The following is a 26094-nucleotide window of genomic DNA, read 5'->3' on the forward strand; positions in this document are numbered from 1 at the left end:
ACTCATTACAGATCCCATATTCCAACATCATCAGGAAGAATCAAATATAATTGGATCATCTTTAGGCAGTCCTGTTTCTGAAGACTCAAAGGATGTGGAGGACTTGGTAAACTGTCACTAGATTGTTAGAAACAGGTACTTCAAGTAAAGAAGCCACATTGTTAATTACTTTATCTCCAAAGAAAGGAGCAATCCCAAGCGTTTTGGTTTGCCATTCCTCTGGCTTGTACGTAGCTACTGTGCAGAAGCCATGCACATTGTTGCTGCTGTTCCTTTTTCCTCCTTTTAACTATATCATCTGAGGTCCAATTTATGACAGTGTGTTATGGAGTATAGACGTGTTCATTGCCCAGACCTGTTAAGTTTTATGTCAAGAGGGAGTTGCATTCACTGCAGCTACTTAAGTCACCAAAGCTTAACTGCCCTGGTTTTCAGCAAGCATTAACACTCACCTCTGCAGTTAGACAGTGTACTCTGTCCTGACTCGAGTTGGCCTGAGTATAGCTCAGGTTATATTAGCAACATAGTCCAACTTAGCAGTGACCTTCAGAAAGACTGACATGGCCAGCATTGAGATCCAAGAACATGGGGGGTGGTTGTGAGGGTTACTCTGGTTACCCCATTGCTGGCAGTGGGGGCTGACTGAGGCGGAGTAGAGGAAAAGAAGAGAAGAAGAGGAGAAGAAGAAGAGTCAAGAAATTCACTACAGGTCTTTAGTCTTTAATTCTTAAAGGGAATGTGGGTAAAATAACAAAACCCACCATAGCAAAGCAGTTATGACCCCTTATCAGAGACAGCCAGGACTTTACAGTTAGCACTTTGAAGTAATTCAGTGAGGGCAAGTGACACTGCCTGTGTCTGATAACCATGACTTTTTATTACATGTTTTACTATATACATTGCCCAGAAAATAATTGAGGGGTATTAGAGTATGCTGTTCACTTAGTGCATTACCTGTTGGGGGTACAGTATAGCTTCTCCCTCAGGCACTTTTAAAAAACAAAATTTGCTTCTGTATCAAAAGAAAACAAATCAAGAATCATTCCTAAGGGTAAAGCCAAAACAAGCCTATAGGGCTTTAATGATATGATCCTTATAGAAAAGTCAGAAGAAAAAAAAAAGAAACTTGTATAAATTATTTTATTTATTATTGTAATTAGATCTTCACAATCAAAGTTGTCTTTTCACCATCTGTGTTTTATTAATGTGAAACTGTAGTAATAAGCAAAAGTTGGTTGCCTAGGGAACAATAATTGTATATCCAGTTTAACAGAAATAAAAGAGTATTTGTCTTAAAATGCAAGATTTGAGCCATGCAATTAAATTGTAAAAAACGAAATTAATTTCAAAAGTGAAAATACTTTGCCATTTGAGGCTGGAATGTTTCAGCTTCTTAAAGGAAAGCAGAGATCTATGATATAGCTCCCTTGCAAGAGGGAATTCAGAGTTACAATTAACATGAAAATCATGTACCAGACTTCTGTAGAGGATTCTTCAGCACACTTTTTTCCAGCACTTAAGTCACATAATGTCCTGGTAAGTGTTTCTTCTTGGCAGCTTCACCTTCCCACATCATGGAAGTACAAGTTTGCACATATACATAACATGATGATAGAAAATAAGATATAGTAAATTAGATTTCTAAATTTCGGTTCTAAGTCTCCTTGTCGATACCAGTAGATCTAAAAGAAGAATCAAATAAAATTTAAGTAATGACCAACTGTTACAATGTAAAATACAACTAATTCTTTTTATGTGGATATCATAGTATTTATTGTTCTAAGATAGTCTTCAGTTAATCATCATTCCTTAGGCCAATGCAGCCATAATTCTTTATGATTCAAGTAGTACTACATGTGTTTCCATGGTCCAAGATCATATATATATTCCTGTTTTTGTGATGTATTTGGTTCTGTGATCATAGTAGTATACCAATCAAGCTAGATAAGAACATATATCTCAATATATCTTTAATATATTTTAATTAGTAGAAAGGAGGGCACTTAGATTTATGTGACTGATTCAGATATAAGAGAGCTTACTACTTGTAAATAATTTAATATCTCAACCTTGGTGACTCAGGGCTGCAGAACATAGGAGACAAGAAAACTTTCAAGTAGATTCAACTTAGGACTAGTTCTAACTAAGTGTTATGGCTTAAAACCTATATGGGTTTAGAACAATTTAAAGATTTACTTTTAAAAAAAAAAAACCTTAATGCTTTTTTAAAAATGGTGTTGGAGGTCAGACCCAGGGCTCCTTGCATGTTAAGAGAATCTTTCCCACAGAAACACAACCTCTCCCCAAGGCTTTACTACTGTTTGAATTGAAGGGCAAAACCAAGAGATAACTTCTAAATAACTGAGAGCCAGGCATCTTTTAGGGGTGGGTGTTTTAGCACATAAAAGGGTCTGTATTTATAGCCATCTTGTGACAGGCAGAACTATGACTTGATAGCCATGTTTCCTGTAATTGTCTCTCTGAGACAACACAGATCCAAGTGGACCCATACTAATTACAAGTAATCCAGGGTGCTCCTGGAAGACTGTTGAGCTCTGTGTATAGTCACTGTGTGCTTTTTCATCATTTGAAGTATTGTGGCAATTCTTAACTTTCATGTCTACCCATCAAGGAAGTAGGTTTTCTTCAGGCTTTTGAACTTTGGGATTGAGGAAAAAGGGGAATTTTGATTATCCTTGGATGAGGGATAAAAAGGAACTAGAAATTTAAGCACTACCATATTCAGCCCTTACAAAGATTCAGGTTCTATAGTACTCACAAGTATGCAGGCAGTAATACTACTCAAAGAGATGCAGACAGCAAAAAACACATTCAGTGGTTTGGGAGGTAGATGAGGGAAAACAAAAGCACTGATGAGTGTCACCTGTGTGGAGAGACATGGAAGGAAGGCCTTAAGAGTAATTCCAAGGTGTAGTTAGACTGCAGCTGAGCAAGGTAATACGTTTTGCATCATAAAATCACGTTGAGTTATTTAATACTTCTTTCTGACTTTTCCAGCAAGTACAAAAGAAGGCAAAACCAGTCTCAAAAAGAAACCTCTTCATTAACAAAGGTTAGCAATCATTTAAATCCCATTCCTAAGATTAGTACCTACTAGAAAAAGACCTGATTATCTTGGTATTGCAAATATTCCTACCAAAAGTGAATAGTGCTCACTTTGGTAGAACAGACACTAAAATTAGAGCAGTACACAGATTAGATTGGCCCCTGCACAAGGGTGAGGTGAAATTCCCGAAGCATTCCATTTTTGTGAAAGCTCTCCCACAATGGTGTGGCGCACACTCATGCACAGACCCTTACTGTCTCTGTCTTTGTTTGCACACTCATGCACAGACCCTTACTGTCTTTGTCTTGTTTTCAACACTGTCAAGATGCTACGGGGAATTAAATTACAAAGTTAGAAGAAAAAACTGAATATACACAAATCTGGTTTGGCCTAGTTTATAAAAAATACTAAAAGATAGGTTTCTAATCCTCATTTTGTTTCTACCTTGTATAAAAAGCTATGGAAAAGCTAAGGTTTGTTCTCTTAGCAAATTTAGTCTTGGTTATCAGACTTTACAAACTACAGCTTTTTACTTTGACAGACATATACAGAATGTATATCACACATATTCTGATGCACTATACAGAATTAAAAAATATACCATATACTGTCTGAATCTTTTAAAACCTGGCCAGAGTAAATTCAAGACATTAAAAGAAATGGGAGAGGTGACAGTCAATGATTAGTGCCACCATCATTTGTACAGATTGACCAGGCAGGTAATCATGGCCAACTCAGTTGACTGATTTACTCTTTTGAACTTGGCCATGACTGGAATATCTATATGTTCACGCCCTCTTTAAAAGTCTTTTGTTTTAGGAGGATTGATAGTAAAGTTCTCAACTGGCCAAGAGTATAAATGCAAAAAAAAATAAAATAAATACTTACTAGAATCAACAAGGTGGTTAAGCCGCCAACAACTAAATTGATGATTCGGTCCTGAAAGAGATAAGAGTTTGTAAGGCGGATGACTTGGATTCAGGGCTGCCAGAGCAGAAGCTGGAATCTTACAGACTGAAGAGACCTGGCCCTTTGACACCTTCCAAAGAAAGCTGCTATAAAAATGTAAACGAGGGGAATTCTGGGAAATGAGGCCATCTGAGGAGTGCCTGGGCACCAGACTGATGGAGACGGATACAGGTGACCAAAGAGGTGGCTGTCTCCCGGAAATACTCGGTACTGTTAGAGAGGACCAGAGTGTTACGTTGGAAACAAAGGCTATCTATCTAGTCCAGTTGATTGTTTTTCTCCAACTTAGTAAGACTTGAGTAATTTAAACAAAGAATTCTTTGAAGAGCCAAGGCCCTATCCATTATGTTTTCTTGTGGTTTTCAGCCTAACCTAAATCTAAAGCAGAGGGAATCTACATTTTACAGGTTAAGGTAAACTTGGGCCCAGTGTGTTTTAAACTACTTGCCAAAAATTGGAGCTAGCTCCAAAACCAAGTGTAACTATGTTATGAAGTAATGAGGTTGGTAAGTTCTTTATAGAATTATAGAACAAGGGTTAGAGTCGTCACTCAGTAGTACAGCACTTGCCTGGCATGCACAGGCCCAGGCTTGACTCCCCAACACTCCCATCCCAAGAGAAAAGGAACTATGTACAACAAGGTTGGGTTTAAAACAGTACTGTAGGGCCACTGAGAACAACTTATTTGTGAGAAACCAAAGCCGAGTCATGAATTTGCATTTGTGGAGCAGGTGCTACTGGGATTGAACCTTGCACGTGATGCTGGGCAGGCTCCATACCACTTAGGCCCTTGAAAGATTGTTTTAGTATCAACAGAAAGGGGGAAACAGCAACAAACTAAAACCTCTTCCAAATTCTCTACTTTTGAAAACTACAAATTAAAGTGGTAGGCAAAGCCAGGAGTGTAGAAAGGCCAGGTTTGGTGTGTGCCTGACTTATGCCAGGATAAACAACAACTCTTCCAGCTGAAGGCAGTGATCAAAGGTTAGAAGGGAAAACTAAACTAAACCACAACCACACCCTAACTGCATCAAGAACTCATGAGATCTTAGCACTACAGCCCACCAGAGTCCACCAGAAATTAAGACCGTTTCTTAGGAAAGAGACCTGGGTGCAATTCATCAATCACTTAACTTCTTCCGCATATGGCCAGTGTATGTGTGTTTTAGCAAAGTGCACGGGATAACATCTGTACAAGTACGAAAGTTTCAGCTGTCTGTCTGCTCTTAGAGATTTGCAGACATCTACTGTGGGTCTCCATACCCTAACAGCTGTCACCAACAGAAGTGTATAATAACCAAGGCGAGTCACAGTTTCTAAATGTCACAGCAGCTTGTCTGCCAAAATCAGGAGTAACAGGGGCGGGGGGAGGGGGGGAGGGCACAAAACAATGGAGAGCAACTGACCAGACTTTAACATAGCTTCTAAAACTAGGTCTGAGGGGTCTGGGGAGGTGGCTTAGTAAAGTGCCTGCCACACAAGCCAAAGGACCGGGATTTGGCTCAAACCCCAGCAGCATTCACATAAAAAGCTGGACATGGGGCCTGGAGAGATGAGTGCACAAGTCCCTGTACTCCAGCTCCAGGGGACTTGACACCCTCTTCTGGCCTCTGGTCACTCACATGCACAGCATACACTTTTTTTTTTTTTTAAGAATGAAAGCTGGACACAGCAGCAGCATACATCTGTAAGTCAGTGGATGGAGTGTAGAGACAAAGTGGGTCTGTAGAGCTCAATGGCCAGCTAGAGTAGCTGAATTAAGAGACCTTATCTCAAAAAATGTATAGAATGATAAAGGAAAAAAATCAAACATCAACCTCTGGTGGCCTCCAATGTGTGCATACCTATGTATACCACACATACATCTAGGGATGAAACTGCAGTATGATTTGCACATGGGAAAAAAAGGCTCAAGAAAATCAAAACATCCAAGGTGTCCTATAATTCTACCGTAAAGAAACAAGACTATCAGAAGAAACTGTCAGGCTTATTTTCCTCCCCAAAAAAATGTTTAACGTTCCATGCTGGACAGCATATCCTAAGAGCCACTACTGCTGTCAACAAGGCTGTCAAGTGACAGATGGCACCTCACAAAGCCTATTAGTAGCATGCCCCGTCAGCCTATTAAGAACAGCGTAACTGCTATGATCATTATAATGAAAATAGACCTAAGTAAATTTTCCCTGCCTGGCTTCTAGATAGTCACTCAATTTCAGGTATCTTCCTGAATTAACAGTAGTTCTCTCAGTTGTTCCTAAGATGAGATGAACTATTGGGGATGTGGCAGAAATGCCTAACAGTGTTTTCTTTCTCCCAGTCAGTGCCTTGCCTTCGGGTCTCCTGCTATAGACAACTGTAAATCCTGGTGAGAACCACCACTGAGTTAATTTGTAACTTCACTTAAAATGCTGTAACCAAAGCCTAGCTACTCCAATATGGACTATGGGCCAGTTGCCTTAGCCTCACCTAAGAGCCCGTTTAAATGCAAGATCAAATCTTGCTTTGGATATGCTGAGTTAAAAAATATTTTTAACAAGATCTGGTATGAGCCTTGAGCAAACCATTTTGAGAGTTCAAAGCTTAGGACGAATCCTTTGCTTGGGACAAAAGATTGTATTTCAGGGTTTGGCGGGTTCTTCTAGGTCCAATCTCCAAAGAACAGAATGATTCAATCACTAGTTAAGGCATCAAAGGGCATTTAAAGGAAGAATGTGCTCCACAACTGAGCTAAATTGTATATGGAGATGATGTGGCATTTTAACTTTGTCATTTATAAGAGAAACTGGAACTCAAGTTTTTCTGTGTCTGCAGCTGGTGTTTATTTTTCCCAGAAATTACCATTCTCCATACCCCCGTTTTATTTTTATCCTAGTTTTTAGCTTACTCTGCCACTGTCTAGCTATGTAACCCCAAATGGAGATCCCTTAAACCCTATTTTGTTTGATAGACTAAAATAAGCAAAGTAATAGTTTCAATAATTTACAGTTCTGAATCCACTTCAGACTACACTGGGTCAAAGTAGGCCTTGTCACCTTCTAACTAAAAAGTCCCCACCCAATCTTGCCTGGTCAGTCATCATCCAGTGCACTGATGGAAAGGGTACAGGCCCTCAGACTGGCCCTCGGGTAGTGATGGCTTTCGTAGGATATTGGCAGTAACATCCCAAGTGACCGGCAGCCAGCAGCTGTCGACTACTCTTGGGAAATACCCTGTTGCCGTAGAGTTTAGAATACTAACCAGCACTGTGTTCAGTCTTCCATTTCCATGGCAAATTACGTGTAAATTTACCTCCTCCTAAAGCAGGCTTTGTGCTAAACAAAACCCAAGTAACAATAAAAAGATGAAGACATGAATTCTAAAGGGGCTTGGAGAACGTTAAGTAGGAAGAGGCATGAGAATTTAGGGGGAAATTGCCTATGAAATGGTTTCTGATTTAAATTATAAGTCTAGTACAATAATCTTCCTCAATGGGACTTTGCTTTCCATGGCTTCAGTTACCTGTGGTTAACAATCCAAAAATACCAAAAGGGAAATTGCAAAAATTAACAATTTATGTTTTAAACTGTATATTCTGAGCAGCATGATAAAATCATGTTGTGTAGTCCCATCCTACCATACACACACACACACACACACACCATCATCATCATCGTTTGCACAGTACTGAGACTACATAATATCCATGCCATCTGTCTCACATAACCAACTCAAGCTGTCAGACTTCACCTTCATTTGCGTTATGCTTTTACTTAATAGAGGCTGGCAATTTAGATATGCCAAAGAAAAGTCAGAATATGACCTTTAAGTGAGATGGTAGAACTGGGGGGAAGGGTTGCTGTAATTAACATACAGTACAAACATTGTCTGTATGAAGTTCTGCAAAAGGGAAAGATTGTGTTCACTTTACTGTTGCACTTCAAAAGCTAAGTTATAGCCACAGTATATGGTTAGTACTTAGCTAAGAGAAAGGCTCTTAAGTTATACTGCCCATGATTCCAGGCATCTTGAAGACAAGGGACACTTTTATGAGGTTCATGGCAGCTCAGGGTTTTAATTTTCACTAGTCAAAGTATCCATCATGCTGGATCATCAAGTGAGGCAAACTTCTGGCCCTAGGCAAAATTTGTTGCATGATATAAACACATGAATATAGGAAGTGCTGTATTTCATAAACAATCAGTTCTTATTTGGTCCATAAAATAAGCTAAAGACATGACAGGTACTTTCCCAAATGAGTGAACTGTAACTTGGGAGGTGAAATGGTTGAGATGCCGCTCCCAATTTGGCTACCCTCCCTCAGAGCTAAACTCCAAACATTTCCACTATAAACCTTTCTCGATATCATCCCTCAGGAGAGAGATTCCTACTTCAAGACCCCAAAGACAACCCAGATTTTACACTTACTACATTGTAAGATACAATACCTGTGTGCTTCCCGGAGACTGTCAGTTAACAGTGGGAAAAGTGGCCTCTCCTTCAGCATTTTCCTTAATGCCTTGCACCAGTAGAGGGTACTCATCTCTCACCTGGGGCCTGACCTGTCAGAACCTAATGTAGCCTTGTGGGATGGACATGTGGCAGACCAGCAGAAGACGTGGCTTGGTCTTGTACCTCAGGCTCAACATCCTCTCAAGTGCTTCCTGGGATATGCTATTGTTGATTTCAAGGAAACAACAATAATAAACTTTGGGAATTACCAGGGTCCACATCTTCCTAGCTTTATTACAAGGTCAGCTTCTGCTAGAGCAGGAAAAGGCAGTGATTACCACTCCCAGGGAGGAAACAACAGGAAAGGAGAAAAGAAAAACCCAAGAATGCTGCACATTCTCCTCCACACTCCTGGAGAAGGTGGGGGCAGGGCTGGAGGTTGCCCTGAAGAGTTACACCCCTCCCCGGGTGTGTCTCCACACTGCACACTTAAATGTTTCTTTTTCTACTCCAAAACCATGACATAAGAACAAACGTCACTGTCAACTACTTAAAGCTCTCCAGAGATGCTGCTCATCTCCAAACCTTGGCGGGACAGCTCACACCCCTGTGTACTAATCCTAGACTCCTAAGCCAAGACTTCACCAGGCTGGACATTGGTTTTCTGGGCCAGCATACGACAACTTTCAGTCATAGCAACTTCTTCCCTTCATTTTAACTACTTGCTATGCCAAAGCCTCCTTCCACCAGTCTCTCCCCCACCTTCTGCCCCCAAAACTGAACCACATTCACTAGCCAGAACATAACCAATCTACTACACCAAAGCTGTGACTTGAGGACCTCTCTTGCAGATAACTGGGCTTAGCAATTTCAAAAATGCACAGAACACTCCCTGGAGGATAAATCTTTGGGAAGCCTGGGCCATGTGATCCAAACCCCCAAAACCCCCAACAACTACTGGGCACTGCCACTAAGCCTTGCTCTGGATCTGTCTAAACTATCTTAGAACTTGAGTCATCTCTTCCTCCACATGTCAAAGTTGGGGATGGTAAAGCCAAAGCTTTTTTACTCTCATTGAGCCACTTCATATAATGGAAGTCCAGCCCAATGGTACACTTTCTAAGTTTGTACCATGGCACACATGCCCTCACCTTCCCAGAAGAGCACCTTTTTCTAAATCAAGGCAAAACCAAGCCATGTGCCTCTGGGGGCTGCCAATGCTCAGAGTGACTTCATTGTACCTCATCATATTCCTCTGCCAACCACAATACCCAGAATGTATAAAGACGATTACATGGTAAAGGCAGAAACTAGGTTTACTAGTTCCGTGTTGTCTATCCTCGGCTAGTCCTACACTGTGCTTCCCAGTCTTTTGAGTTACCTGCTTCTGACCTCTCCAGAAAGAGGCTGGAAGCTCTCTCCCACCTCAGGTTCTCAGTCCTATTCTTGAACCCATTGTATCAGTCATCCCCACAAAACAAAATGCTAGGAGAAAAAGGAGTGCCCATTCCCCCAATCTGGGCGGGGGGAGGAACAAGAGGAAGAGAGGAGAGCTATCGTCTTTTGGAAGGTATGGGTGCCCTCCTGCATGGGATCAGCACCCCTCAAAGCCTCTTGCAGGCCCAGTCATTCCACTATGTTGAGAACACAGCATTACTCCCCTCTAGGGGGCAGCAACAAGTCACCACCTTGAAAGCAGCCCCTGCCTGACACCAATATTGGGGACGTTTTTGTCTTGGAACATTGAGAAGATAAATTCTGTCCTTTGCAAATTACACACCAAGTGGCATTTTGTTCTAGGGGTGTACTTAAGAACAAAAAGACCAGGTAGAGCCTAATAAGCCATGGTAAGAGAAGAAAAAGAACATTCTATCTTCCCTCCAGCACTTACCATCTATGAGAAAGACCTATGACCTAGCACATTTCCTGGGATGTAGCTGTGAACTTCACTGATTTGCACTGGACTCCTCTTCTTGAGATCTGCTCTCACCATGCCCAGTTACAATTCTACTCATGCTTCTAGGTCAAGACTCAGAAGTCTGACCTGACATCTTTGAGAACTCCAGCTATGAAAGGAAACATTCTGACATCTATCCATGCTTAGCTTCCTAACCCACACTTTCATCAAGATCTCTGAATACTGGGTATACTTTCCAGTAAGGAAGCAAAGCAGTGTGTGAGTATGCAAAGCCCTCTAGCAGAACTTCCCACCGTTTACCTAGAGTGAGGGAGTCAGGCCTGAGCCACATCCTTCTTTCACATTTCCCAAACAATGATTTTAAGGCTAAGTTAGAGATGGACTTTCAGAAATTACTTGTTCTTCTTCCAATCGCAGAGGTAAACTTCATGTCATTCAAGCTCTAGAAATGGCTTGGGTAAGATAGCCCTAAAGGGAAAAAAATCCCTAAGAAGATAGGAAATGTGGGGAGGTTTCTGTTGTAAGAAACCTCGTGCCCTGTCCGTGTTTCTTCTGAGTTGGACGGCCCTGCCTAAATGGGGTCTTCCCCTTATATGGTCACCAGAGACAACTAGAGGGGCAAATGACATCCACAGGAGTGGGAAATGAGACTTCTTGCCTCACTGGCTAACTAGAGAAGAGTGAACTCTGCCCATTGGTATAACCTTTCTGAGACTTCCCAAAGAAACCATGAACTCTGAACAGAACCATTACCAGGGGAGATGTAGGCAAGGGGTTTCAAGAATGCAGGTGGCCACTCCTTCAATCCCAGCACTCAGGAGGCAGAGGCAGGCTGATTTCTCTGAGTTTGAGGCCAGCCTGGGCTACATAGTTCAACCACAACCAAGGCTATGTAGACCCTGTCTCAAAAGAATAAAATAAAAAATAAAAATACATCCACACTGACAGCTTTACACATTTTGCACTGCTATACATGAATATGAATACAAAATTCCCTCTTCATTTTGATCAAGAAAAAGTTAATTCAAAGACATTTGTTAATGTCCTCTTATTTCATCATATTCACATTTTGAAGCATCTTCAAGTTATAAATATTTTTGTACATTCATCCTACCAGATTCTCCTCACAGATACCTGGAATAGATTATGTTCATTGAAGTACCATTTATGGAAATCAAAGTAAAAATAGAGCACAAACACCGTCTTTATGTTTAAGGGGAGAAAAACAGCTAGAGTTGGTACCTACAGAAGCACACTAATGATGTGCACCCAAGCTTCAGAATGGCAGACTACAAAAATACTGACTTACAGACCTTCTCTTCAGCCACGTACCAACCAGTAGGCTTGGGTAAGTCACTTAACATTTAAGATGTAGTCTTCCAATTGTGTACAACTTGTTAGGTTACTATAAGGATTAGGAAATAAAAGTCCTTACAACAGAACAGTTGTCATTCAATGGTAAATGGTGGCCTATTCAGGTGGCCATGTCCAATGCAAAGTCTTTAATGGTTGACTAGACCCCTCAGAGCTTAGTGGGAGCCGAAATGACTCCTCCATGCTTAGCCCCAATTTTTAAAGCAGCCAGTAACTTTAAATTCATTTCACTTCCCATAAGGACACTCAAGTTTATCAAATATCTGAGCTCAGAAAATATTGTTACCATATCTATGCATGACCTGCATCTGACCATAAGAAAAGTAATTATTCAGTTCATGAGAAGCAAGCAATTACCACACCTGAGCAAAAGTCCAGTCTTCCCAGAGAATAGTAAATCATTAAAGCCTCTAGGAGGCCAAACTTGGTTTCTTTCTTACACAACACTGTATTATTCACCCATTTACTACCGGCCTCTGCTATATATATACCTCAACAGGAAGAAAAACAGTAATTGAACTGCCCGAGAGTTTAAAACACCACTTCCTGTTTGGGCAGCCAGTGAATCTAAGTTTCTGAACAGAAGCCTTTGCATTTTGTTGTTTTAGAACCTCCCAAGACTACAGGTTATTTTAGGGTGATGCTAGTCCCTCACATCACTTAAAACTTAATATACTTAAAGTCCATACACAGCCCCTTCACTTAGGGACCATACTCTATAAGAAGCCACGTCTACCCCAGTTCCTCACAGTACACAGACCAGTGCCAGAGTGCCCCTCTAACAGCCAGTTGTTGGAGAGAGACAAGGACAGAAGCAGGGCTGTCAGCTTCCAACGCAGAAAATAAGACAGACTGAACAGGATTCATGTCTGGGGGCAGAGGCAGCACTACAGTAAGATCACAAAAACTGAGAGGCAGTTAGATGCAAGGCCAAAAACAGCACTTGCCGCTCAAGCCTGACATCCTGAGTTCAATCCCCAGAAGAGGGAGAAAAAGGAGGCAGTTCGAAAGATCAGAGGAGAAATGTGACCTTGGATGGAGCTGGCACAGAGCAAGGTACAACCAGTGCATCCCAAGCCTCTCTGGATGTCTTCTGCAGAGCTTTCCAAAGATGTGATGCCTGGCGGAGGCCCAACCCCAGAGACCCCAAGTCCACTGATCTTGAGACAGGAGGGAGAAACATACAGAGAAGAAAGGGAAAAGTCAACTGCATCCATTTGTCCAGAACTGCGACTTTGGCACAAGGAACTGGAAGTGATTTGGCAGGCTAGGTGAGAAAAGACAACTGTTTGCAGTCCCTTGGCAACTTGCTCTCCTTCGAGGGAGAAAGAGCTGTGCTCACAGCATCACAGAAAGATGAGAAACTAGAAGCTTACACTCCTTCGAGGGCAGCCTTGTGGGACCCTGAGCCAGAGAGGCAGCGATGACCTTAATCGGAAAGAAACATTTTTGAAGGGGCTGAAATAGCATAAATAGCATTCTCCTCTTACATTTGAATGCTCCCAGTTCAAACAGTTAGGACTACAAGTAATGAAAAAAAATCTTGGTTTTGCTACTTGTTTGCTTACTTGTTTACTGGGGGATATGGGAAGAGGATTTTGCTCTTAGAACCAAGTATCTAAGCCTCAGAGTCCACTAACCTGTACAGGGGGCTTCCTTTCCCCTTGCTATCTGCTAGAGTCCACTGCAGCAACTCCTCACCCTCAGTTTCCAACAGGAAGAGTAACTACATACTTTGTTCTCCGTTATCATCACAGGAACACGTTCATCTGGAAACCATCTTGTGTTATATTCCACCAAGTGAAGCATTTGTCCTTTGCCCATCTGCATTAGCTGTGGGGAAATGCTTTGCTCTCTCCCATGAAAGAATCACTGTTCTCTACCCAACCAGGTCCACCCAGCTGAAACTGATTTCGGATACCTAGCAACCAACTACAAAGTCAAGAAATGATGACACTCAACCTTGGACAACAATTTACTGTAGAGACAGGTCTTTTTCTTTTTTCTTTTTGGTTTTTGGTTTTTCAAGACAGGGTTCCTCTGTGTAATAGCTCTGGCTGTCCTGGAACTCACTTTGTAGACCAGGCTGGCCTCAAACTCACAGAGATCCGCCTGCCTCTGCCTCCCAAGTACTGGAATTAAAGGCATGCGCCACCACTGCCTGGTGAGACAGGTGTTTTTCTAAAACCAAGGACAGCAGAGGAACTATCTCCAGGTTTTAGTTCACACTACAGCAGGGAAGGAGATGGGAGAAGAAAGAAAGAGTCCTAGGTCTACCACAAAGCATTCTACAGAGCCATGTCTTGGAATGCTCCCACAGTAGGGGTAGAACTAGGTTGTACTGTTGGGGCTAAAGGCCACACTACCAAAGCAGAAGTACTCCTCCCACCCTCATCAACCAGCATCAGAGAAAAAAATCAGCATGTCCAGCTTCTGAAGCTCTCACAGCAAAGGAAGGCATTCATAAACTGGGCTGCAAACTCATAACCGTAATCCACTAGCTTTGGAACACGCTGTCCAAATGACAGGATTGGTGGTGTGTGGTTAGTACCTGAAATGTGGCCAATCTGAACTGAAATGGACTCCAAGCATAAAACATACACTGGACATCAAAGACTTAGTACAAAAACATTTTAAAATCTTAATTTATATTGATTATATAACAGAAACGATGGATTTATGGGTTTAAATATTTTGGTAGGTCTACAAAGAAATTCTAAATTACATATAAGGCCCAAATATTTCTTTGTAGAGTGAGAGAGAGAGAGAGAGAGAGTGAGTGTGTATGTGTGTGTATGTGTGTGTGTGTGTGTGTGTGTGTGTGTGTGTGTGTGTATGTGTGTGTGTTGCTGGGGATCAAACACACAGGACCGTGTATTTATTAGGCAAGTGCCCTACCACTGAGCTTAAGTCTTTTCTGGGTGTTTTGGTTAGTTGGGTGGGTGAGTGGGCAGGGTTTGGGGGTGGGGTGGGGTAGGGAATTAAACCTGGAGCCTTGTGCCTGCTAGGCAAGCATATATTCCCTGCTCTTGTGGTCCACATATGAGCCGTGTTCTTTTAAGTACAAAAACTACAACATGGGCATAGAAACATCAGATATTATTTTGCTCTCTGCCATACTTGGTTTTCATCTGACAGAAATGTGCTATGGAACAGAACTTAATGTTTTTGGTTTTTAGTTTTGTTTGAAATGGAGTCTCACACTATACCTCAGATTGGCCTGGAACTACATAGCCTAAGCTGGCCTCAGGCTCACAGCAATCTTACTGTCTCCTTGCTGGGAAGAAATGGTTTAAAACCATGAAAATAACATTCTGATAACCTGACCAGGATTGATAACATTTCCAAAAGTATCAATGAGGTGTAGTTTCTTATAAAAGATGACCACCGTTCCCTGTCAGTATCCCTCAGATGTAACAAGAAGTTTTAATGGCTCCATCTGTGAAGCTTTTCCTAAATATCACACTGAAGACTGAACAAATTTGTAATTCCAGTCCTTAAAATCACTGTCATCATTCAGTACAGAAGGCACACGGTCCTTCGGGGCTGCCCACTCGGGTGCTGCTCAAGGTCCACCAGGTTAGGTTTCTTCTTCTATAGTAGATTCCAGCGTCGTGAGTGCAAACTAGCCATCTGACCTGAGGCAACCACTTCACCCCAACCTCCTGGGAAATGGCGACAAGTATGTGACTGTCTACAGTGTGCCGAGAGTATTCCACACAAGCACAAGTTACTATTCACCTCACTGTTCAACTCACAAAAGGGAACTGGCAAAATACTGCGAGAGAAGTAACGTGTCACTGCACAAGTAACGCTGTGAAGTTCACTTCCTTGGCTGTACACTAGAAATAAAGCCTCCATCTTAGAAAGGACCCTGATGGTCAAACAAGGGAAAGCTGAGTGCCCGGCCTGTTGCCTAGCACTGAGGAAACACAAGCTCTCCAGACTCTCCTGTCTGGGCTTCAGTCCTCTTTACCTTAAAAATTAGGGATCACACCTATAGCTGCAAACCTCCACACTGTTGGTTGTTCTAAAGAAAGAAGATCACGAAAAGCCCCGAGAACTGGTCATAAGAAAGTGGGCTTTCTCCTCTCTAGATTTTTTTCTGGTAAACAGCAGTTCACTATTACCAAGTTTCCACTTAAGTGGCTGCTGTGTCTTAGTTTCCTGGCCTCTGCAAGGGAGTAAGCCAGACACCCACATACAAGGGAGAGAGTGAGATTTCTTTAATCCCAAGACTCCTCCAGTGCCAGCAGTTCCTACTGTCCAAAGGAATGGCCGTACTGCAATGTGTCCATCATTATTGGGATCGCATTCTGGTCCCTTGGCCCCCGCCAGCCTACAAATAAAGTCTCTACTGTAAACAAAGACAGATGCCTCACCTTCAGATTAGGCATCTCAATTTATTGGAAACACATTTTGCCTCACGCCAAATCATGGATTTCTTTCCTTTCTCCATTTATACGCAATGGTCCTGTCCACCTCACAGGCAGGCTGAGCGATGCAGTTGTAAGAGTTGTAATTACATATTATTCTTAACTTTTTCCTGAGTCCCCGAAGCTATAACGTTCTAAAGCTGCCTAAGTACTGCAGGGCATGCTACTCATTGGACTCAGGTGTGCCATGAACAGATATATTTGGATACTGATGTCATTGGATAGGTTTCAAATGGATGAGGGACGGTAGGAAACTTTCAAGCATTAGGCAGTGGGCTGGTCAATAACATCAATTATTTCTCAATGTCTACACAGTTGTTAGGAGGTTTAGCTGTTTGCTTTTTAAGCTTCTGATTTTGTTTTGGGGTCAGGGTTGCACTGTGTACCTTGAACGGCTGAGATCAAGTGTTCCTTCCACCCCAGCCTCCCAAGTGCTGAAACTGACATAGTGAATTGCCCCAGCTTCTGTGTGTCTGCTCAAGTCCACAAGTCCAGCAGGAAGTTCAGTATCGCTGCATTACAGGGTCTGTGGAGTTCAAAGTGGTCCCAATTGCTCAGACTCCCAATCAGTGCTCAACAAGATATGTGCAGGAGATAATGATTTGGGGACAGTTGGTTGAATTTTCTCTATTAATACAACCAGTTTCTCTTTGTACCCAAAACACATCTCCCCTGTTTTGTGACACAGGACACAACCACCTAGATCTCTATATATCTATATACAGATCTTCTATTCCTGACCACTTTCCTTCAGTATCCAGGACCCTATTCATAACGAATGCTTAGTAATGTCTGCACTGTTAGGAACATTACTAACCTAGAGTTCATGAACACAGTGAGCTGAGATTAGGTAAAGCCACAAGAATCTAGACATCAAGCTTAAAATGTTTTATTAAAACACTCCAAGATAAAGCAAAGTCTATGTGGAATTTAGGCAGACTGGCAGCATCCAAATTCAGGGTGGTGCCCCTGAAGGCCAGGTGGAGAAGTTCCCTATGTGCCCTACAGGCTCTTCCCCAAACGTAAGAGATCCAAGCTCTGCACTAAGTGCGGTAACTTTCGAAAGGCTGACAGCCCTCCATCAGGGGTCAATGGTCGCCAATGCCATTTACAAATGAAGGGGAAAACAGCAGATGAATATTGCCCAGACCTCTCAGAAAGTTAATGCTGTGTACAGCGAAGGGTCCTCTTCAGTTGTTGGCCAGGAGCATTACCTAATCAAGCTTCTTGAGAAGTGTTACACTCTTTTCAAGGACTTGTCTTATTTGAGCCTTTGCTTATTTGAGCGCTGGGACCCTCTGATCACCTCCTGGAATAGTGGCCAACATCCACCCTCACATAACTGCTTCACAGCCTCGGCACAGACCCCTTAAGGGCCCTAGGTACACAATAATGAGAAGCAAGCCTGGGCTCTGGGCGGAAGCTCCAGACGCACACCTGAAGCACAGCTCCAGAGTGCGGTTGTGCAACCGTCCCAGGAATCGCCCTCCACCGTGGGGTTTCCGCACTCTCGTGAAGGGCTTCCCACGAACTGCCCAGAACTTTCTGAACTTTCTCCACCACTCCAACCTGCTCTTGGAGACAGACGAGTGCAGGGCAAACATCCCGAGAGGCAGGCGGGACTGCAGGGCCAGCTCTCTCCACTTCCAAGTCCACTCCAGGCCCGCTGCAGGAGCCAGCGGGACGGAGGGAGGCGGGCCAGGCGCACCCTGGCCCGGGGCCCACTCCCGCACTCACCTTGGCAGACGTCTCCCCGAACAGAGGTCTGTTGTCCTGGCCGCTGGTCCCGTAGGTCCGGGCGGTAAAATCCTCCATCTTGGGGCTGCTTCGCTCGACCCTAGCCGCTCAAAAGCGAGTCCGCATCAGCTCGCCGAGTCGGGACGCCCGCCCCTCACGGCGCACGCATGGCCCGGGCCCTGCGGGGGAGGGGGACGGGAAATCCCGACGGGGCGACTGTCACTCCCGGGGGCCGCTCCGCCTCAGCCCCGCCGTCCTCATCGCCGGCGACTGCCGCAGGAAGTGAAAAGAAACAAACAGCGCTTGGCCGTCGCCCCGCCGGCCGCCCCCGCCCGCTCCCGCCGCCCCCAATCTCGGCTCGGCTCGGCGGGGACAAAGTTTTCCCGGCCCGAGTCCCCCGCGCGGCGGGCGGCGGGCGGCGGGCGGCGGGAGTGAAGTTGCGGGGCGAGCGCCCCCGCGCACCGCCCCGGCTCCTCCGCCGAGCGCTCGGCATCCGCCCGCTCCGCGTCCCGTCCCCGCGTCCGGTCCCCCGAGCTCCCCGCAGCCCCGGCTGCGCCCGCCAGCCCGCAGGCCAGACCTCGGTGTCCCGGGCCACGGCTCCCCAGACGCCCGCGGGACCCCGGCACCGCGCGGCGAGTCCCCTGGGCTCTCCGATCCCGGACCCGCGGCCACTGTCGCAAACCGGTCGGGCCCGCCCAGACCGCGTCACGGCGCAGGCAGCCAATCCCACGGGCAGAGGCGCCGCCCCGGCTGCGGAGCCTTTTTTTTTTTTTTTTTTTTGCAGAGGTGCGGAGTCTCCTCCGCCCCGCGCGGGTCCCCGCGGCCACACGTGTCCCCGCCTCCCGGCAGTGAGCGGCTGCCCGGTGCACGTGGCCAAAGCACGGTTCCGAAGACACCTCGAGTCTGTCGTCTTCAAAAAGTGGCCTGCTTTGACCACTCCAGGATTTGGATTTGAACACTGTACGGTACTACGGGAAGCGCTGGAATGTTGTGTGCTTGTTTTATTCTCTATTACATACAGAGTTAGAGGTCCTGGAGTACATAATCAGGTAGAAAGGTGCTAGCTATTTCTTTGACTGGTCCAGTGGAGGTGCTGACTAAACACGTTTGCAGCCACGGGCCAGAGCTTCGCGTCCCAGGCCTCTTTGGAGTCTTGGGCCTTAGAGAGCTGGATGGAAGGACACAGGCCGCACAAGCACCATGGCTCTACGTTTGGAGTCCTTTATAAACACTGAAAACCAACCTACACGGGATTGTCCCGACACTATAATGCCTAGATTCAAGAGAGCTCTGAAAGTGTCTGTATGCAGAAACTGAGTAGAGGCAAAGCTCGCAGCCACGCAACGCTCGGAATCCAGACGCGGGTTCCAGTGACCACGCAACAGTTTAGAACAGGGATGGGATAACAACCACAAAGGATCTCCAGCGCTGAGAACACTTACGAATTATACGTATCCCGACCTGCCAATCACTATACGTATTTTACAAATTCGCTATTAATCCACGGCTTTCCCTTAACAACAGCAATACTACATAATCCGGCACCTAATTCTATTAAAAGTTTCGTCGGTCCTACAAATAACTTCATCCACTTACATTCAGCTACATTCAACATATTTTTGAGGCTCTCACCTGTAATCCCTGAAAGGCCGGAGCAACATGAGTTCCAGGTCAGTCTAGGCTACATAACAAGACCCTGTCTCAAAAAATAAATAAATAAATAAATAAAAAATAAATAAATAAATAAATAAATAGATAGATAAATAGATAAATAAATAAATAAATAAATAAATAAATAAATAAACAATACTTTGAGAATCTGCTGTGTGCCGAGCAATTATCTGCCAGAATAATACAATTATGGGCTTGGGCAACAATCCCAAAGGCCAATCTTTGATGCTATAACACTAAAATTAAAATACAGGATAATCAAAATCCCTAAAGTCTAAAATTCTGAAGGATCAAAATTGTGAAAATAAAATTCTGGAAAAATTAAAGGCATATATACATGCATATATACATATATATTTATAAACTTTTTATTGATTCTTTGTGGATTTCACATTATGCACCCCAATCCCATTCATCTCCCCATCCCTTCATATCTATCCTCTACCCTTTCAACCTCCCCCCGAAAATAAAATTTAAAAAAAAAATCTCATCCTGGAAGCTGTGTGACACAGAGCCACACGGTACACCCTTTAGTCCGTACATCTTTACTTGTAAGTGTTCATTGCAATGAGTCATTGATTGGTCTGGCTCAAGGCCTCTGGCTTCTGCTACACTATCGATTTGGGCCCCTACTGAAACTTCTCTTGGACATCCGGCTGTTGCCCTATGTCATGGAGATTCTGTAACAGCAGATCCGCAGGACTAACCCCTTCACGTGCTCCAGCAGTTCATTGATGGGGTGGATGCTGGAGTGGGTCAACTCATGGCCCTGATTCTGGGCCATGAGTTTCTAACCAGCTTTTTCTAAGTTATTGTGATATTTTATTTGTGCTGAAATGTGGTGATATTTTATTTGTGCTTTGGTCTTTTGTATTTTTTTTTTTTTCAGAGCTAAGGACCAAACCCAGGGCCTTGCGCTTGCTAGGTATTTGTGCTTTAATAAATAAAGCTTGCCTGGAGATCAGAGGAATGGGAACAGCCATTATAAGTAAAAAAAGAAGTCAGGCAAGGGTAGCACACACCCTTAAACCTATCACTTGGCAGGTAGAATCTCTGCGTGTTCAAAGCCACACTGGAAACAGAGCCAGGTGTGGTGGCACACGCCTTAAATTCCAACACTAGTTAACCATGGAGGTCTAGCGGTCAGTAGAGACAGACAGGAATTGACAGAGCTGGGAAGGAAGAAGAAGTGATGTAGCTGGACAGAGAGAGCAAATCAGATGGCAGAACAGCAAGGCATATAGATGTGGGTAAACAGGAAGCTTTCACCCCTATGCTTGGCTCCATGTTGTTTATTTAATAAGACCATTTAGAAATTCATCTACAAGTTATCCCATCTACCTTTTGCCTCTGGGCTTTTATCTTTCTCTATTCTACATTCATTTCTTTACTTCTTACTCTATGGCTTGCTGTGTAGCTGGGTGGCTGGTTCCTGATGTCCTCCTCTCCTCCTTTTCTTACTCTTCAATCTTCTCTTCCCAGATTTCTCCTCCTATTTACTCTCTCTCTGCCTGCCAGCCCTGCCTATCCTTTCTCCTGCCTTGCTATTGACCATTCAGTTCTTTATTAGACCATCAGGTGTTTTAGACAGGCACAGTTAACACAGCCTCACAGAGTTAAACAAATGCAACATAAAAGAATGCAACACATCTTTGCATCATTAAACAAATATTCCACAGCATAAACAAATGTAACACATCTTTAACTAATATTCTACAATAGACCCCCAGCAGAACTCTTGAAAACTGTTAATTTGGCTAGGACGACAGCCCTATACTACATCTGGACAGTGTGTATATGATGGTATATGTGAGGGATGCCCACTGGCTTCAAGTGACAGGGAAAAGCCTCGTGATAGAAGACTTCTAAATCAAATCCCCAAAGGGGAGAATGAAGCAGGATGAGGAGAGCAAAGAGGCAGGCTGGCAAGGCCAGATCCTTTTGTAGAATGTGATCGAGAGGAAAGGTTGACCCAGAGGCAAAGACCTAACTCTACCAATGCTTCTCTGGTCACCAACTCTCTCAATACTGCTTCATTTTCCCCATAAATTTCAGCTTTCTCATGATGCCTACTCCTGACACTTCCCCACATGGATTTCGTTGATTTGGGTGCTAAATTTGGGGAAAATGGACCTATAGTATAGCTCCATGGCTTCTCACTGTTTGGCAGACTCAATGTGATTTTCTACTTTGATTCACAGTGTCTTGGTCACTGTTCCATTACTGTGAAGAGACACCATGACCAAGGCAATGCTTATAAAAGAAAGCATTTAACTGGGGGCTTGCTTACAGTTTCAGAGGGTTAGTCCATGACCGTCACGGTGTGGAGAATAGTGGCATGCAAGCAGGCACAGTGCTGGAGAAGCAGCTGAAAGCTATATCCTGATCCACAGGCAGCAGGCAGAGGGAGCAACACTGGGCCTGGCCTGGGCTCTTCAAACCCCAAAGCCCACTCCCAGCACCATACCTTATCCCACAAAGACACACCTACGCCAAAATGGCCAGGCCTCCTAATTCTTCAAAACAGTTCATCAACGGAGAACCAAACATTCAAATATATGAGCCTATGGGGGCTATTCTTATTCAAAGCAACACACACACACACACACACACACACACACACACACACACACGAAGAATTTTTGTCACTATCTTGTTTATGGTGCTGAGGATCATACTCAGGGCCTCAGACTTGGCATGCAAGTGCTCTACCATGGAGCTTCACCCCTCTCCCTTCTCATAAAGAATTTTGATTAGCTCAGTACAGATTTTGGATTGATGCTTAGGTGTGCTGGCTTCTCCACCCTCTGCCAGACAATGTCGGGGAACAGGTGAACATAGCATTTACGATCTACTCCTTTCAACACAAATACAGCAGAGTGTTTGAAGGAGAGAAAGCACATGAATGTTAATGACAGGGTAAGCAGTGCTCTGGCACTCGATGTGGGGTCTCCAGACGAGCAAGTGTAGTGTGATAGCTTGTGAGAAATGCAGGATTTTTTTTTTTACTTTCTTTTTATATATTCTTTGTGTTTTTCACATCATGCATCTGGATCCCATTCATTTTGCCATCCCTTCATATCTGCCCTCTGGCATTGCAACCTTCCGCAAAGATAGAAAAAAAATTTGAGAAAAAAAAAAAAACGGAAAAAGGAAAATCTCATCATGGAAGCTGCAGTGTGACACAGTGAGTCACACATTAAACCCTTTTATCCAGATATCTTTAATTGCAAAGTGTTCACTGCAGAGAGTCATTGATCTGGTTTGAAGCCTCTGGTTCTGCTACACTATCGATGCTGGATCCTCACTGGGACTCCTCTTGTATATCCTGTGGTTGCCCTGTGTTGTGGAGATCCTGCAGCTTTGGATCTGCAGGACCAGCCCCTTCACATGCTTCCACAGATCACAGATGGCATGGATGTTGGGATGGGCCAACATATAACCCTGGTTCTGGGCCTGGGTAATTGCAGGATTGGTCGGTCCACCAGCTCTCCCCTGTCCTCACCACCAGGGTGAGCTCTCCAGCATTGCCCCAGCTAGTTCACCCCTTGCAGAAATGAGCAAGGGGCAGGGCCAGTTATCTTTCTTTCATGCCCTCAGGGTTGGCTCTCCCACACATCAGGGCTGGCTCACCCATACCCCTATGCTGTGGGATGGTCTGTATGTCAAGTGTGTTGCTGATTGGTCAGTAAATAAATCACTGATTGGCCATTGGCTAGGCAGGAAGTATAGGCGGGACAAGGAGAAGAATTCTGGGAAGTGGAAGGCTGAGAGAGAGACACTGCCAGCCGCCACCATGACAAGCCGCATGGGAAGATCCCGGTAAGCCACGAGCCATGTGGCAAGGTATAGATTAATGGAAATGGATTAATTTAAGATATAAGAACAGTTAGCAAGAAGCCTGCCACGGCCATACAGTTTGTAACTAATATAAGTCTCTGTGTTTACTTGATCGGGTCTGAGTGGCTGTGGGACTGGCGGGTGAGAGAGATTTGCCCTGACCGTGGGCCAGGCAGGAAAACTCTAGCTACAAATGGCGCCCAACATGTTGGCAAGAGTTTCCACCTAAAACCTGAGTAAAAAGATTCTAAAATAGAGCTAAAAACAGCTCCTAGTTGTCTCTTTCAAGCTAGCGGCAGCCTGCATGTTTGAGCTACTATGGCGGGTTCCTGGCGTGCATGCTCGACCTGCAGTATGGCGGGAATGAGGCCTCTGCAAGTGGCACATTGAGCTGTGTGGCGGATTTAGCCTTTGCTAGTACAAAACAAAAAAAGAGGTTTCTGGGCTACACGCTGCTTGGATAAAAGCGTAGAGACCCACGATAGTTCCCAGAGCCAGTGGTAAAGTACCACAGCCATGTTGGGAAGCTGAGGTGGGCGGAGCCAGCAGCCACAGCTGCTGCAGTTTAAAGCAATAGATTCACAATAAGACAGATTCAGATGTAATAGTTTACAATGTGTGTAAAAATGTACGTAGGCTTGAAAGAGAAAGAAAAAGAAATATATACAGTTATATAAATAAATAAATAGTTTTTAAAAATAAAGTCTTTAAAGAGACAGTAAAGGTAGTATAAAAATAAGCCACGTAAAGATGGCTACCACACAGAGAATCTGGATTATGTTGTCTTTGGGATTTTTAACTGCAGAAAAACATTTGATTGTAAAAGCTGTTGAGTTATGCCAAAATGTATATTTTAAAGGTACCTTGACTTCAAAATTTAGATATAAGGATATGTTGCTTTGGAAAGGAGACTCTGTTTTTGTTTCCACAGAAAGCCAAAGGCTATGGATTTGTTCCAGATTAAGATACATCAGGTTTGACCAGCCAAGACCACCTGAAAGGTCTCCGATGACACCATGGCCCAGATGATCCAACATCCAGAACCATTTCAAGGCAACTGGCTCAGACGATACACCCTCATGGACTACTCCATAATCCTAAAATATTCTTTGTGTTCCCATAAGATACAGCGCCCCCCTCCAGCAGGAAGTAGTAAGAGAAGCTATGCCCAAATTCCCAAATATACCAAGCTAACTTTGGAGATGTGTAAAGGTTAAAACCTTCCTTTTTAAGAAAAGAAAAGGGGAAGTGCTGTGGGATGGTCTGTATGTCAAGTGTGTTGCTGATTGGTCAGTAAATAAATCACTGATTGGCCATTGGCTAGGCAGGAAGTATAGGCGGGACAAGGAGAAGAATTCTGGGAAGTGGAAGGCTGAGAGAGAGACACTGCCAGCCACCGCCATGACAAGCCGCATGGGAAGATCCCGGTAAGCCACGAGCCATGTGGCAAGGTATAGATTAATGGAAATGGATTAATTTAAGATATAAGAACAGTTAGCAAGAAGCCTGCCACGGCCATACAGTTTGTAACTAATATAAGTCTCTGTGTTTACTTGATCGGGTCTGAGTGGCTGTGGGACTGGTGGGTGAGAGAGATTTGTCCTGACTGTGGGCTAGGCAGGAAAACTCTAGCTACACCCCTATCTTCAGGATCAACTCTACTGTGCTGCCCAGGTGAGGTTCAGGGCCTGTTCTCCCAAGTGCTGCAGCTGGTGAGGGATTGGGTCAGCTCCCCCACCTGCAGCAGGTGCAAGAGGGGAGGGGGAGGGCATCTTCCCTCACCCACGCCACCACATGGCAGACTAGAGGGGCATGACCTGCTCTCCCATTCTCACGCCATCAGGGCCAGCTCACCCATGCAACAATGTCAGCTCTATTGTGCTGCCCAGGTGAGGTGTAGGACCTTTTCTCCTGAGTGCTTAAGCCAGTGAGGGACAAAACCAGTTCTGGCTAGTGTTGCAGCCAGTGAGGGGCAGGGCCAATTCTGTACAGCCTTATCCTCTCGGCCTTTGGTAGTATTAGGAGCCTTGGACATCAACACAGAAATGTGACTGCATCAGGGACATGAACCCAGACATGGACCCTGACAGCAACCCAGGAGCAGACATTACAATGGCCCTGGGTGGCAATGAAGCCACCCACCTCAGCCCGCTCCTCATGGCTTTCACCTCTTCAGATATGTATGCCTCTATCCACTGTAACTGGAAGTTTTCCCGTGCCTGCCCGGCTCCCATAGCCTTTCGGTCCCACAGCCACTCAGACCCAAATGAACACCCAGAGGCTTATATTAATTGCAATTGCATGGCCATTAGCTCAGGCCTACCACTGACTAGCTCTTACATTTAAATGCAGTCCATTTCTGTTCATCTATATGTCACCATGTGTTCTGTGGCTTTACCTGTGTGCCATTACATGCTGCTCCCTGGATGGCGGGATGGCGTCTCCTTGTCTCGCCTATACTTCCTGCCTGGCTACAGGCCAATCAGCATTTTATTTATCAACCAATCAGAGCAACATATATTCACAGTATACAAAACATCCCACAGCAGTCCACAAGACATGAACCTTTCTGTCTCTCTCTCTCTTCCATCTCAAACCATACATTTGCTCATCATAATAGTGCCCATCTGCCTGGTGCCACAAGGTGCCGGATG

At 44.3% G+C, this 26094-nt stretch overlaps 2 protein-coding genes across 6 annotated transcripts in view; one reads left to right on the forward strand and one right to left on the reverse strand.

Moving 5' to 3' along the window:
* Nucleotides 1–1361, forward strand: part of Dmtf1 (cyclin D binding myb like transcription factor 1) — a 57783-nt gene extending 56422 nt beyond the window's left edge. For all 3 annotated transcript variants that reach the window (XM_059257270.1, XM_059257271.1, XM_059257273.1), the window contains one exon: nt 12–1361. In XM_059257270.1, the coding sequence (XP_059113253.1) occupies nt 12–121 (110 nt within the window). In that variant the 3' untranslated portion in view covers nt 122–1361. The remainder of the gene's footprint in view (nt 1–11) is intronic.
* On the reverse strand, nt 1177–18604 carry Tmem243 (transmembrane protein 243). Of its 3 annotated transcripts, none has more exons than XM_059257275.1 (5): nt 18507–18604; nt 17930–18108; nt 3956–4006; nt 2780–2884; nt 1177–1682 (listed from the first exon to the last, which is right to left on the reverse strand). In XM_059257275.1, the coding sequence occupies exons 2-5, from the start codon at nt 18005–18007 to the stop codon at nt 1560–1562; spliced, it is 357 nt and encodes a 118-aa protein (XP_059113258.1). In that variant the 5' UTR covers nt 18008–18108; nt 18507–18604; the 3' UTR covers nt 1177–1559. The 3 variants fall into 3 exon arrangements, with proteins under 3 accessions (XP_059113258.1, XP_059113257.1, XP_059113259.1); XM_059257274.1 differs by having other exon boundaries at nt 17930–18199; nt 18507–18595; XM_059257276.1 differs by lacking the exons at nt 17930–18108; nt 18507–18604 and adding an exon at nt 7101–7262.
* Nucleotides 18605–26094: the final 7490 nt, after the last annotated feature.

Source organism: Peromyscus eremicus, chromosome 3 (assembly GCF_949786415.1).
Source record: "Peromyscus eremicus chromosome 3, PerEre_H2_v1, whole genome shotgun sequence".
NCBI lineage: Eukaryota > Metazoa > Chordata > Mammalia > Rodentia > Cricetidae > Peromyscus > Peromyscus eremicus.